Source organism: Nerophis lumbriciformis, linkage group LG05, assembly GCF_033978685.3.
Source record: "Nerophis lumbriciformis linkage group LG05, RoL_Nlum_v2.1, whole genome shotgun sequence".
NCBI lineage: Eukaryota > Metazoa > Chordata > Actinopteri > Syngnathiformes > Syngnathidae > Nerophis > Nerophis lumbriciformis.
The window spans coordinates 6,345,001-6,359,341 of record NC_084552.2 but is presented as its reverse complement, the minus strand read 5'-3'; the positions used below and the strand labels follow the sequence as shown (position 1 = coordinate 6,359,341).

The window sequence follows — 14,341 nt, the reverse complement described above, 5'->3', positions numbered from 1 at the left end:
CTTGAAGGTAGAAAAGCGCTATACATGTATAACCCATTTACCAGGCCCGGCCCTAACCAATCTGGCGCCCTAGGCAAGATTTTAGGTGGCGCCCCCCCACATCAGCAGTGAAGTGTATATACTCACAAGAACCCGAATAGCTTTGTCTTTGACCTTCTTTTTTTTTACTTACAACTATACCTAATATATAAAGGGGTGGAAAAGTGACTATTACCTGCAGGGCAAACATTAGCTAACCAGAAGGCAATAACAATGGAAACAAAAAACACCTGCTTAAAAGATCTAATACAAATGTCCCAAAAGGAATGTAAGGGAGGGGAGTACTGTAATTACCTAACGTTACATTATTATTTTCCATAACAATTTAGCCCCCTCCACAATATTAACCCGACGTTAAAACAGAACTACCGTATTTTCCGCACTATAAGGCGCACCTAAAAACCACAATTTTTCTCAAAAGCTGACAGTGCGCCTTATAACCCGGTGCGCTTTATTACGATTCATTTTCATAAAGTTTCGATCTCGCAACTTCGGTAAACAGCCGCCATCTTTTTTCCCGGTAGAACAGGAAGCGCTTCTTCTTCTACGCAAGCAACCGCCAAGGAAAGCACCCGCCCCCATAGAACAGGAAGCGCTTCTTCTTCTACTGTAAGCAACCACCCGCCCCCGGAAGAAGAAGAAAAAACGCGCGGATATCACCGTACGTTTCATTTCCTGTTTACATCTGTAAAGACCACAAAATGGCTCCTACTAAGCGACAAGGATCCGGTTCATAAAAAGACGCAATCTCTCCATCCGCACACGGATTACTACCGTATTTCACAGCAACTGATATTCCTGTGAACCGCACTGTGGAACGGGAGCACGTACGGTGAATATTCGCACCACAGGGAATGAGAAGTCATCCTTCACTGTGGTTCTAGCTTGCCATGCTAACTTCCACCCATGGTGATATTCAAAAGGAAGACCTTGCCAAAAGAGACCTTTCCAGCCGGCGTCATCATAAAAGCTAACTCGAAGGGATGGATGGATGAAGAAAAGATGAGCGAGTGGTTAAGGGAAGTTTACGCGAAGAGGCCGGGTGGCTTTTTTCACACAGCTCCGAAGGCGAACACATCTTCACTAAGACGGGCAGACAGCGCCGGACGACATACGCCAACATTTGCCAGTGGATCGTAAATGCCTGGGCAGATATTTCGGTCACAACTGTGGTCCGAGCTTTCCGGAAGGCAGGATTCACAGAACTGCTGCACAACAACAGCGACACTGAATCCGATGACTTCGACGAGACGGAGCCGGCCATTTTTGGATCCCACGCTTGCGCAACTTTTCAATTCGGACACCGAAGACGAAGAATTCGAAGGATTTACGAATGAAGAATAACTTCAGAAGGTGAGCGCTATGTTTATTTTGTGTGTTGTGACATTAACGTTCGAGCAACATTATGTTGCTATTGCTCTACACCATTTTGAATTTTACTATGTTTGTGATTGCACATTTGCGTACATTTTGGGACAGAGTTGTTAGAACGCTGGTTTTCAATATATTATTAAAGTTTGACTGAACTATCTGACTGTTTTTTTGACATTCCCTTTAGCGCAGCGTAGGCGCGGCTTATAATCCGGGGCGGCTTATTGGTGGACAAAGTTATGAAATATGTAATTCATTGAAGGTGCGGCTAATAATCCGGTGCGCCTTATAGTGCGGAAAATACGGTAGCTATTTATTGATTAGCAATTGCCGAATCATGTAACATTAGCTTAATGCTAAAAAGCCAGGTTACTATCACATTCTGTAAGAGACAAATAATTTCATGTAGGCTAACGTTACCTACCTGCTACCTCTTGTCTTTTCTCGTTTCTCCTCCTCTTCTTTTCTCTTTTTTTCTTCCCTGGGCACCTGACAGTTTTGGCCGTTTTGACATCTTGTGTTGATTTTTTGATGTGGTGACGTCCAAAAAGAGTCATGATACGGGAAGGGAGGGGGCGCACCGTGCGGGGGGGGAGGGGGCGTAATGTTGTAACAAATAATATTTCTATTAAATAGGCTTTACTTTGCATTTTAATTAACGTGGGATTATTTTTTGTATTTAGAAATAATAGTACCAACTTTTTTTTTTTTTTTTTTCTCCAACATTTGTGGCACTGGCGTGGCGCCCCCTGATGGACGGCGCCCTTAGCATTTGCCTAATACGGCCTATGCCTATAAATAGCCTCGCGCATTTAAAAAAAAATATTTTTTTTAATTAATGAAAAACCGTATTTTTTATCACTGCAACCGTAACCCGGAATAGGTTGATGAAAACCGTACGAATTACGGGAAAACCGGAGTAGTTGGCAGGTATGCAACTACATCAGTCACAGCTGTTTATCCCAATGAGCACATTGAAATAAATAATGTATTAGCATTTATGGGGATAGGTTGATTGGCAACACTAAATTGGCCCTAGTGTGTGGATGTGAGTGTGAATGTTGTCTGTCTATCTGTGTTGGCCCTGCGATGAGGTGGCGACTTGTCCAGGGTGTACCCCGCCTTCCGCCCGATTGTAGCTGAGATAGGCTCCAGCGCCCCCCGCGATCCCAAAAGGGAATAAGCGGTAGAAAATGGATGGATGGATGGATGGCGAAGATATAACTATAAGACATCATGTGTGTGTTTGGCAGTTACCCAGAGGTGGTCACCGGGGTTTTCTTCATCCTGATGACTCTGCTGTGGTTCACAAGAGAGCCGGGATTCGTTCCCGGCTGGACGTCTCTTTTTGAGAAGCAAGTACACACAAGACAACATGCGCTGTTGTTCCCAGCAGCACTTTTTCCACAGACCCACAAAACAAATGGCTGATTGTCTTCTCGGTGAATTTAGAAAAGGTTACCGGACTGATGCAACTGTGTCCGTCCTCCTGGGCTTCCTGCTCTTCCTCATTCCTGCCAGGCGACCCTTCTCCTCGTCCTCCTCCAGCTCCAGAGACCCTGGTAGAAGCACATCACCTTCTAGCTCATGCAGGTGTAATAATCACATCCCACAGTTACAGTGTCGGATCCACTGGCTCCCATGATCACCTGGAAGGACTTCCAGAGACTGATGCCGTGGGAGATCGTCATCCTGGTGGGCGGAGGCTACGCCCTGGCTGCCGGCTGCAAGGTATCACATTCCCAGGAGTCAATCAGAAGGCTTTTTCCTCACACTCAATGGATTTTTGGCGCAGGTGTCAGGCTTGTCGGTGTGGATCGGCCGACAGCTGGAGCCCATGAGCGGACTCCCACCCTGGGCCGTCACCCTGCTGGCCTGCCTGCTGGTGTCGGCGGTCACCGAGTTTGCGTCCAACCCGGCGACCCTAACCGTCTTCTTGCCCATCCTGTCTGCGCTGGTTTGTGTCTAAAAATACCATTACCAAAACAACTAACATCAAATCAATCAATCAATCAATCTTTATTTATATAGCCCTAAATCACAAGTGTCTCAAAGGGCTGCACAAGCCACAACGACATCCTCGGTACAAAGCCCACATACGGGCAAGGAAAAACTCACCCCAGTGGGACGTCGATGTGAATGACTATGAGAAACCTTGGAGAGGACCGCATATGTGGGTAACCCCCCCCCCCCCTCTAGGGGAGACCGAAAGCAATGGGTGTCGAGTGGGTCTGACATAATATTGAGAGAGTCCAGTCCATAGTGGATCCAACATAATAGTAAGAGTCCAGTCCATAGTGGGGCCAGCAGGACACCATCCCGAGCGGAGACGGGTCAGCAGCGTAGAGATGTTCCCTGCCGATGCACAGGCGAGCGGTCCACCCCGGGTCCCGACTCTGGACAGCCAGCACTTCATCCATGGCCACCGGACCTGTGCCCCCCCCCCCCCTCAAGGAAAAGGGGAGCAGAGGAGAAAAGAAAAGAAACGGCAGATCAACTGGTCCAACAGGGGGGCTATTTAAAGGCTAGAGTATACAAATGAGTTTTAAGATGGGACTTAAATGCTTCTACTATAATAATAGAATAAAAGAGCAAACAGGTGAAAAAATAATAATGAACTAAAATCAATGTTGTTATGAATTATTGCTCTATTGAAGGATCCAATTACTGTACTTCATGTCAAATATTCCACTATTTTACATTTGGGGGAAAAATATTCATACCTGCCAACTACTCCGGTTTTCCCGTAATTAGTACGGTTTTCATCAACCTATTCCGGGTTACGGTTGCAGTGATAAAAAATACGGTTTTTCATTCATTCAATTTTTTGTTATGAGAATCAACGACCTATTCAAGGATCCATGTCAAATATTCCACTTTGTTAAAATTTTGGGGAAAATATTACGTATTTTGTGTGTTTGCCATAAAAAAAACTAACTTTTCTATGACAAAAAGGGAATCAAACAATTTAAAAAAATTTAAAGCATATAATTGATGAATAGATATGGGGTTTATCCAGAAACTTAAGCGTTGAAAGTAAAAAAACTAAACTAAAATATGATATATTTTTAACACTTTTATGAGTGGGACCCTTTTGGATCCCCAAGAGTTTGAGAGTTGTTGTTTTTTAACTGTCATTGTTCAAAAAATAATAATGAATTAAAATCAGTGTTGTTATGAATTATTGACCTGTTGAAGGATCCAATTACTGTACTTCATGTCAAATATTTCACTTTTTTAATTTTTGGGGGGAAAATATGACATATTTTGTGTGTTTGCCATAAAAAAAAACTGTTTTTAATAACAAAAAGGGCATACAACAAAACAAAAAAAACATCAAAAATAATTAAAACGTATAATTGACGAATAGATCTGAAGTTAATCTAAAGATTTAAACGTTAATTGCAAAAAAATAAATAATTAAATATGACTTATTTTTAACATTTTTATGAGTGGGACCCTTTTAGGTCCCCAAGAGTTTTAGTTTGTTTTTTGTTGTTGTTGTTTTTTTGTTTTTTAACCGTCAGTACTCAAAAAATAATAGTGAATTAAAAATCAATGTTATGAGAATCAACGACCTATTCAAGGATCCATGTCAAATATTCCACTTTGTTAAAATTTTGGGGAAAATATTACGTATTTTGTGTGTTTGCCATAAAAAAAACTAACTTTTCTATGACAAAAAGGGAATCAAACAATTTAAAAAAATTTAAAGCATATAATTGATGAATAGATATGGGGTTTATCCAGAAACTTAAGCGTTGAAAGTAAAAAACTAAACTAAAATATGATATATTTTTAACACTTTTATGAGTGGGACCCTTTTGGATCCCCAAGAGTTTGAGAGTTGTTGTTTTTTAACTGTCATTGTTCAAAAAATAATAATGAATTAAAATCAGTGTTGTTATGAATTATTGACCTGTTGAAGGATCCAATTACTGTATTTCATGTCAAATATTTCACTTTTTTAATTTTTGGGGGGAAAATATGACATATTTTGTGTGTTTGCCATAAAAAAAACTGTTTTTAATAACAAAAAGGGCATACAACAAAACAAAAAAAAAACCATCAAAAATAATTAAAACGTATAATTGACGAATAGATCTGAAGTTAATCTAAAGATTTAAACGTTAATTGCAAAAAAATAAATAATTAAATACGACTTATTTTTAACATTTTTATGAGTGGGACCCTTTTAGGTCCCCAAGAGTTTTAGTTTGTTTTTTGTTGTTGTTGTTTTTTGGTTTTTTAACCGTCAGTACTCAAAAAATAATAGTGAATTAAAAATCAATGTTATGAGAATCAACGACCTATTCAAGGATCCATGTCAAATATTCCACTTTGTTAAAATTTTGGGGAAAATATTACGTATTTTGTGTGTTTGCCATAAAAAAAACTAACTTTTCTATGACAAAAAGGGAATCAAACAATTTAAAAAAAATTTAAAGCATATAATTGATGAATAGATATGGGGTTTATCCAGAAACTTAAGCGTTGAAAGTAAAAAACTAAACTAAAATATGATATATTTTTAACACTTTTATGAGTGGGACCCTTTTGGATCCCCAAGAGTTTGAGAGTTGTTGTTTTTTAACTGTCATTGTTCAAAAAATAATAATGAATTAAAATCAGTGTTGTTATGAATTATTGACCTGTTGAAGGATCCAATTACTGTACTTCATGTCAAATATTTCACTTTTTTAATTTTTGGGGGGAAAATATGACATATTTTGTGTGTTTGCCATAAAAAAAACTGTTTTTAATAACAAAAAGGGCATACAACAAAACAAAAAAAACAACATCAAAAATAATTAAAACGTATAATTGACGAATAGATCTGAAGTTAATCTAAAGATTTAAACGTTAATTGCAAAAAAATTAATAATTAAATATGACTTATTTTTAACATTTTTATGAGTGGGACCCTTTTAGGTCCCCAAGAGTTTTAGTTTGTTTTTTGTTGTTGTTGTTTTTTTGTTTTTTAACCGTCAGTACTCAAAAAATAATAGTGAATTAAAAATCAATGTTATGAGAATCAACGACCTATTCAAGGATCCATGTCAAATATTCCACTTTGTTAAAATTTTGGGGAAAATATTACGTATTTTGTGTGTTTGCCATAAAAAAAACTAACTTTTCTATGACAAAAAGGGAATTAAACAATTTAAAAAATTTTAAAGCATATAATTGATGAATAGATATGGGGTTTATCCAGAAACTTAAGCGTTGAAAGTAAAAAACTAAACTAAAATATGATATATTTTTAACACTTTTATGAGTGGGACCCTTTTGGATCCCCAAGAGTTTGAGAGTTGTTGTTTTTTAACTGTCATTGTTCCAAAAATAATAATGAATTAAAATCAGTGTTGTTATGAATTATTGACCTGTTGAAGGATCCAATTACTGTATTTCATGTCAAATATTCCACTTTGTTCAATTTTGGCGGAACATTTTACATATTTTGTGTGTTTGCCATAAAAAAACCAAGACAAAAAAGGCATAAAAAAAACAAGAAAACAACATTAAAAAAATAATAAAAACGTATAATTGAAGAATGCATATGAAGTTGATGTAGAGATTTAGGTGTTGAAAGTAAAAAACAAAAAAAATAAGTATGTTTTATTTTTAATTCTTTTATGAGTGGGACACTTTTGGATCCTCGAGAGTTTTAGAGTTGTTATTTTTTTAAACTGTCATTGTTCAAAAAATAATAATGAATTAAAATCAGTGTTGTTATGAATTATTGACCTGTTGAAGGATCCAATTACTGTATTTCATGTCAAATATTCCACTTTGTTCAATTTTGGCGGAACATTTTACATATTTTGTGTGTTTGCCATAAAAAAACTAAGTTTGTAATGACAAAAAAGGCATAAAAAAAAACAAGAAAACAACATTAAAAAAATAATAAAAACGTATAATTGAAGAATGCATATGAAGTTGATGTAGAGATTTAGGTGTTGAAAGTAAAAAACAAAAAAATAAGTATGTTTTATTTTTAATTCTTTTATGAGTGGGACACTTTTGGATCCTCAAGAGTTTTAGAGTTGTTATTTTTTTAAACTGTCATTGTTCAAAAAATAATAATGAATTAAAATCAGTGTTGTTATGAATTATTGACCTGTTGAAGGATCCAATTACTGTACTTCATGTCAAATATTCCACTTTGTTCAATTTTGGCGGAACATTTTACATATTTTGTGTGTTTGCCATAAAAAAACTAAGTTTGTAATGACAAAAAAGGCATAAAAAAAAACAAGAAAACAACATTAAAAAAATAATAAAAACGTATAATTGAAGAATGCATATGAAGTTGATGTAGAGATTTAGGTGTTGAAAGTAAAAAACAAAAAAAATAAGTATGTTTTATTTTTAATTCTTTTATGAGTGGGACACTTTTGGATCCCCAAGAGTTTGAGAGTTGTTGTTTTTTAACTGTCATTGTTCAAAAAATAATAATGAATTAAAATCAGTGTTGTTATGAATTATTGACCTGTTGAAGGATCCAATTACTGTATTTCATGTCAAATATTCCACTTTGTTCAATTTTGGCGGAACATTTTACATATTTTGTGTGTTTGCCATAAAAAAACCAAGACAAAAAAGGCATAAAAAAACCAAGAAAACAACATTAAAAAAATAATAAAAACGTATAATTGAAGAATGCATATGAAGTTGATGTAGAGATTTAGGTGTTGAAAGTAAAAAACAAAAAAAATAAGTATGTTTTATTTTTAATTCTTTTATGAGTGGGACACTTTTGGATCCTCGAGAGTTTTAGAGTTGTTATTTTTTTAAACTGTCATTGTTCAAAAAATAATAATGAATTAAAATCAGTGTTGTTATGAATTATTGACCTGTTGAAGGATCCAATTACTGTATTTCATGTCAAATATTCCACTTTGTTCAATTTTGGCGGAACATTTTACATATTTTGTGTGTTTGCCATAAAAAAACTAAGTTTGTAATGACAAAAAAGGCATAAAAAAAAACAAGAAAACAACATTAAAAAAATAATAAAAACGTATAATTGAAGAATGCATATGAAGTTGATGTAGAGATTTAGGTGTTGAAAGTAAAAAACAAAAAAAATAAGTATGTTTTATTTTTAATTCTTTTATGAGTGGGACACTTTTGGATCCCCAAGAGTTTGAGAGTTGTTGTTTTTTAACTGTCATTGTTCCAAAAATAATAATGAATTAAAATCAGTGTTGTTATGAATTATTGACCTGTTGAAGGATCCAATTACTGTATTTCATGTCAAATATTCCACTTTGTTCAATTTTGGCGGAACATTTTACATATTTTGTGTGTTTGCCATAAAAAAACTAAGTTTGTAATGACAAAAAAGGCATAAAAAAAAACAAGAAAACAACATTAAAAAAATAATAAAAACGTATAATTGAAGAATGCATATGAAGTTGATGTAGAGATTTAGGTGTTGAAAGTAAAAAACAAAAAAAATAAGTATGTTTTATTTTTAATTCTTTTATGAGTGGGACACTTTTGGATCCTCGAGAGTTTTAGAGTTGTTATTTTTTTAAACTGTCATTGTTCAAAAAATAATAATGAATTAAAAGCAGTGTTGTTATGAATTATTGACCTGTTGAAGGATCCAATTACTGTATTTCATGTCAAATATTCCACTTTGTTCAATTTTGGCGGAACATTTTACATATTTTGTGTGTTTGCCATAAAAAAACTAAGTTTGTAATGACAAAAAAGGCATTAAAAAAAACAAGAAAACAACATTAAAAAAATAATAAAAACGTATAATTGAAGAATGCATATGAAGTTGATGTAGAGATTTAGGTGTTGAAAGTAAAAAACAAAAAAAATAAGTATGTTTTATTTTTAATTCTTTTATGAGTGGGACACTTTTGGATCCTCGAGAGTTTTAGAGTTGTTATTTTTTTAAACTGTCATTGTTCAAAAAATAATAATGAATTAAAATCAGTGTTGTTATGAATTATTGACCTGTTGAAGGATCCAATTACTGTATTTCATGTCAAATATTCCACTTTGTTCAATTTTGGCGGAACATTTTACATATTTTGTGTGTTTGCCATAAAAAAACCAAGACAAAAAAGGCATAAAAAAAACAAGAAAACAACATTAAAAAAATAATAAAAACGTATAATTGAAGAATGCATATGAAGTTGATGTAGAGATTTAGGTGTTGAAAGTAAAAAAACAAAAAAATAAGTATGTTTTATTTTTAATTCTTTTATGAGTGGGACACTTTTGGATCCTCAAGAGTTTTAGAGTTGTTATTTTTTTAAACAGTCATTGCTCAAAAAATAATTATGAAATTAAATCAATGTTGTTATGAATTATTGATCTATTGAAGGCTACAATTACTTCACATTAAATATTCCATTTTACATTTTTTTGGGTGGGAAATATTACATATGTTTTATTTGCCCCCAAAAAACTGTTTAAAAAAAAAAAGGAAATAAGACATTAAAAAAACAACTTTATATAGACAGATAGAGAAGAGAAAATATCAAAATTGCCCCCCGCATGCTCTGATTTTTTAATGTGGCCCTCAGTGGGAAAAGGTTTGCTCTATTGCAGCATACGGTAGTGTCATTGAAATACTGCATTTAAGTTGAACTTGAATAATGATTCAGAGTGCATGAGAAAGTAGAAGGGGGACATGCAGCTCCCTTGAGTATACTGAACGTTCCCTAGTTCTCACTGCATGTTTTCCACTATCCACAGTCCGAGACCCTGCACATCAACCCCCTCCACACTTTGATCCCCTCCACTATGTGCGTGTCATTCGGGGTCATGCTTCCAGTGGGGAACCCCCCTAACGCCATCGTCTTCAGCTACGGACACCTGCAGATCAGCGACATGGTACGACACGCGCTCTCTTGCACCTGCAGCATCTTATGTAAGCCCCCTTGTCTTGGCCAACCCCCACACCACACACACACACACACACCACACATGACTACTACAGTATCTTGCTTTTTACAGCTGCCACACTTCACTCCAACATGAAAGAACTTTAGGCACAACTAATTGTTTGTGCAAATAAATTCAAGGAAAACATTTCAAAAGATTCCTAGATGACAACATTGCATTTGTGTCCAAATACTGGACTCTTTTCTTCAGCAAATTTTGAACTATGCATGCTTATATAAAAACCTGTAAACAATCAGGATTCATCCAAATTCCAAAATGTGAATAATATGATTAAAAATATATATCATAGTGTATTTTTATACAAAAGCCCAAAGCAGTGAAGTGGTCACGTTGTTTGAATGGTCAATAAAAAGAGAATACAACAAATCCTTTTCAACTTATATCCAATTGAATAGACCGCAAAGACAAGATATTTCATGTTCACACTGAGAAACTTTCTTATTTCTTGCAAATAATCATGAACTTAGAATTGAATGGCAGCAACACATTGCAAAAAAAGGCATTTTTACCAGTGTGTTACATGGCCTTTCCTTTTAACAACACTCAGTAAAGGTTTGGGAACTGAGGAGACACATTTTTGAAGTGGAATTCTTTCCCATTCTTGCTTGATGTACAGCTTAAGTTGTTCAACAGTCTCCCTTCTCATATTTTAGCCTTCATATTGCACCAGACATTTTCACTACAGGCAGGCCAGTCTAGTACTTGCACTCTTTTACCGTATTTTCCGCACTATAAGGCGCACCGGATTATTAGCCGCACCTTCAATGAATTACATATTTCATAACTTTGTCCACCAATAAGCCGCCCCGGATTATAAGCCGCGCCTACGCTGCGCTAAAGGGAATGTCAAAAAAACAGTCAGATAGTTCAGTCAAACTTTAATAATATATTGAAAACCAGCGTTCTAACAACTCTGTCCCAAAATGTACGCAAATGTGCAATCACAAACATAGTAAAATTCAAAATGGTGTAGAGCAATAGCAACATAATGTTGCTCGAACGTTAATGTCACAACACACAAAATAAACATAGCACTCACTTTCTGAAGTTATTCTTCATTCGTAAATCCTTCGAATTCTTCGTCTTCGGTGTCCGAATTGAAAAGTTGCGCAAGCGTGGGATCCAAAATGGCCGGTTCCGTCTCGTCGAAGTCATCGGAGTCAGTGTCGCTGTTGTTGTCCAGTAGTTCTGTGAATCCTGCCTTCCGGAAAGCTCGGACCACAGTTGTGACCGAAATATCTGCCCAGGCATTTACAATCCACTGGCAGATGTTGGCGTATGTCGTCCGGCGCTGTCTCCCTGTCTTAGTGAAGGTGTGTTCGCCTTCGGTCATCCATTGTTCCCACGCCGTTCGCAGTCGTGATTTGAATGCCCTGTTGACACCAATATCCAGCGGTTGGAGTTCTTTGGTTAATCCACCCGGAATGACGCCGAGTGTTGTATTTGTGTGCTTCACTTGTTTTTTGACACCATCTGTGATGTGGGCGCGCATGGAGTCGTATATCAACATGGACGGAGCTGTGTGAAAAAAGCCACCCGGCCTCTTCGCGTAAACTTCCCTTAACCACTCGCTCATCTTTTCTTCATCCATCCATCCCTTCGAGTTAGCTTTTATGATGACGCCGGCTGGAAAGGTCTCTTTTGGCAAGGTCTTCCTTTTGAATATCACCATGGGAGGAAGTTTCTGGCCATTAGCATGGCAAGCTAGAACCACAGTGAAGGACGACTTCTCATTCCCTGTGGTGCGAATATTCACCGTACGTGCTCCCGTAGGAGCCATTTTGTAGTCTGGTCTTTACAGATGTAAACACACAAAGGAAATGAAACGAAATATCCGCACGCTTCTTTTTCTTCCGGGGGCGGGTGGTAGCTTACAGTAGAAGAAGAAGCGCTTCCTGTTCTATGGGGGCGGGTGCTTACCTTGGCGGTTGCTTGCGTAGAAGAAGAAGCGCTTCCTGTTCTACCGGGAAAAAAGATGGCGGCTGTTTACCGAAGTTGCGAGATCGAAACTTTATGAAAATGAATCGTAATATTAATCCATATATAAAGCGCACCGGGTTATAAGGCGCACTGTCAGCTTTTGAGAAAATTTGTGGTTTTTAGGTGCGCCTTATAGTGCGGAAAATACGGTACTATGAAGCCACGCTGTTGCAACACCTGGCTTGGCATTGTCTTGCTGGAATAAGCAGGGGCGTCCATGGTAACGTTGCTTGGATCAATCAATCAATCAATCAATCTTTATTTATATAGCCCTAAATCACAAGTGTCTCAAAGGGCTGCACAAGCCACAACGACATCCTCGGTACAAAGCCCACATACGGGCAAGGAAAAACTCACCCCAGTGGGACGTCGATGTGAATGACTATGAGAAACCTTGGAGAGGACCGCATATGTGGGTAACCCCCCCCCCTCTAGGGGAGACCGAAAGCAATGGATGTCGAGTGGGTCTGACATAATATTGTGAGAGTCCAGTCCATAGTGGATCCAACATAATAGTAAGAGTCCAGTCCATAGTGGGGCCAGCAGGACACCATCCCGAGCGGAGACGGGTCAGCAGCGCAGAGATGTTCCCTGCCGATGCACAGGCGAGCGGTCCACCCCGGGTCCCGACTCTGGACAGCCAGCACTTCATCCATGGCCACCGGACCTGTGCCCCCCCCCCCCTCAAGGAAAAGGGGAGCAGAGGAGAAAAGAAAAGAAACGGCAGATCAACTGGTCTAACAGGGGGGCTATTTAAAGGCTAGAGTATACAAATGAGTTTTAAGATGGGACTTAAATGCTTCTACTGAGGTAGCATCTCTAATTGTTACCGGGAGGGCATTCCATAGTACTGGAGCCCGAATAGAAAACGCTCTATAGCCCGCAGACTTTTTTTGGGCTCTGGGAATCACTAATAAGCCGGATGGCAACATATGTTGCTCCAAAAGCTGTATGTACCTTTCAGCATTAATGGTGCCTTCACAGATGTGTAAGTTACCCATGTCTTGGTCACTAATACACCCCCATACCATCACACATGCTGCCTTTGCATAGTAGAGTTTTAACTTACACTTACAGATGTAGTGACCAACTGTAGTTACTGACAGTGGTTTTCTGAAGTGTTCCTGAGCCCATGTGATGATATCCTTTACACACTGATGTGGCTTTTTGATGCAGTAGCGCCTGAGGGATCCGAGGTGCGTAATATCATGGCTTACGTGCAGTGATTTCTCCACATTCTCTGAACCTTTCGATGATATTACGGACCTAAATTCCTTGGTTGAGAAATGTTGTTCTTAAACAATTTGCTCAGGCATTTGTTGACAAAGTGGTGACCCTCGCCCCGTCCTTGTTTGTGAATGACTGAGCATTTCATGGAAGCTGCTTTTATACCCAATCATGGCACCCACCTGTTCCCAATTAACCTGTTCACCTGTGGGATGTTCCAAATAAGTCTTTGATGAGCATTCCTTAACTTTCTCACTCTTTTTTGCCACTTGTGCCAGCTTTTTTTCAAACATGTTGCAGGCATCAAATTCCAAATGAGCGAATATTTGCAAGAAATAAGAAAGTTTCTCAGTGTGAACATGAAATATCTTGTCTTTGCAGTCTATTCAATTGAATATAAGTTGAAAAGGATTTGTTGTATTCTCTTTTTATTTACCATTTACACAACATGACAACTTCACTGCTTTTGGGGTTTGTATATATATATAACAATGTATAAATGTGTGTATATATACATATATCAATGTGTATACATGTGTATATATACATATGTATGTTAATATGTATATATACATACATATGTATATATGCATGTATAAATGTACGTATATACAAATAAAATATCAATGTGTGTATATATATATATATATATATATATATATATATATATATATATATATATATATACACACATATATATATATATATATATATATATATATATACACACGTATATATACAGTATATATATATATATATATATATATATATATATATATATACAGTGTAT

At 36.8% G+C, this 14,341-nt stretch overlaps 1 protein-coding gene across 2 annotated transcripts in view; it reads left to right on the top strand.

Annotated features, from left to right (window-relative positions):
• slc13a4 (solute carrier family 13 member 4) overlaps window positions 1-14,341 on the top strand; it is a 111,193-nt gene that overhangs the window by 89,136 nt on the left and 7,716 nt on the right. For both annotated transcript variants that reach the window (XM_061961369.2, XM_061961367.2), the window contains 5 exons: window positions 2,664-2,765; window positions 2,863-2,972; window positions 3,026-3,141; window positions 3,206-3,367; window positions 10,135-10,272. In XM_061961369.2, coding sequence (XP_061817353.1) covers window positions 2,664-2,765; window positions 2,863-2,972; window positions 3,026-3,141; window positions 3,206-3,367; window positions 10,135-10,272 — 628 coding nt within the window. The remainder of the gene's footprint in view (window positions 1-2,663; window positions 2,766-2,862; window positions 2,973-3,025; window positions 3,142-3,205; window positions 3,368-10,134; window positions 10,273-14,341) is intronic.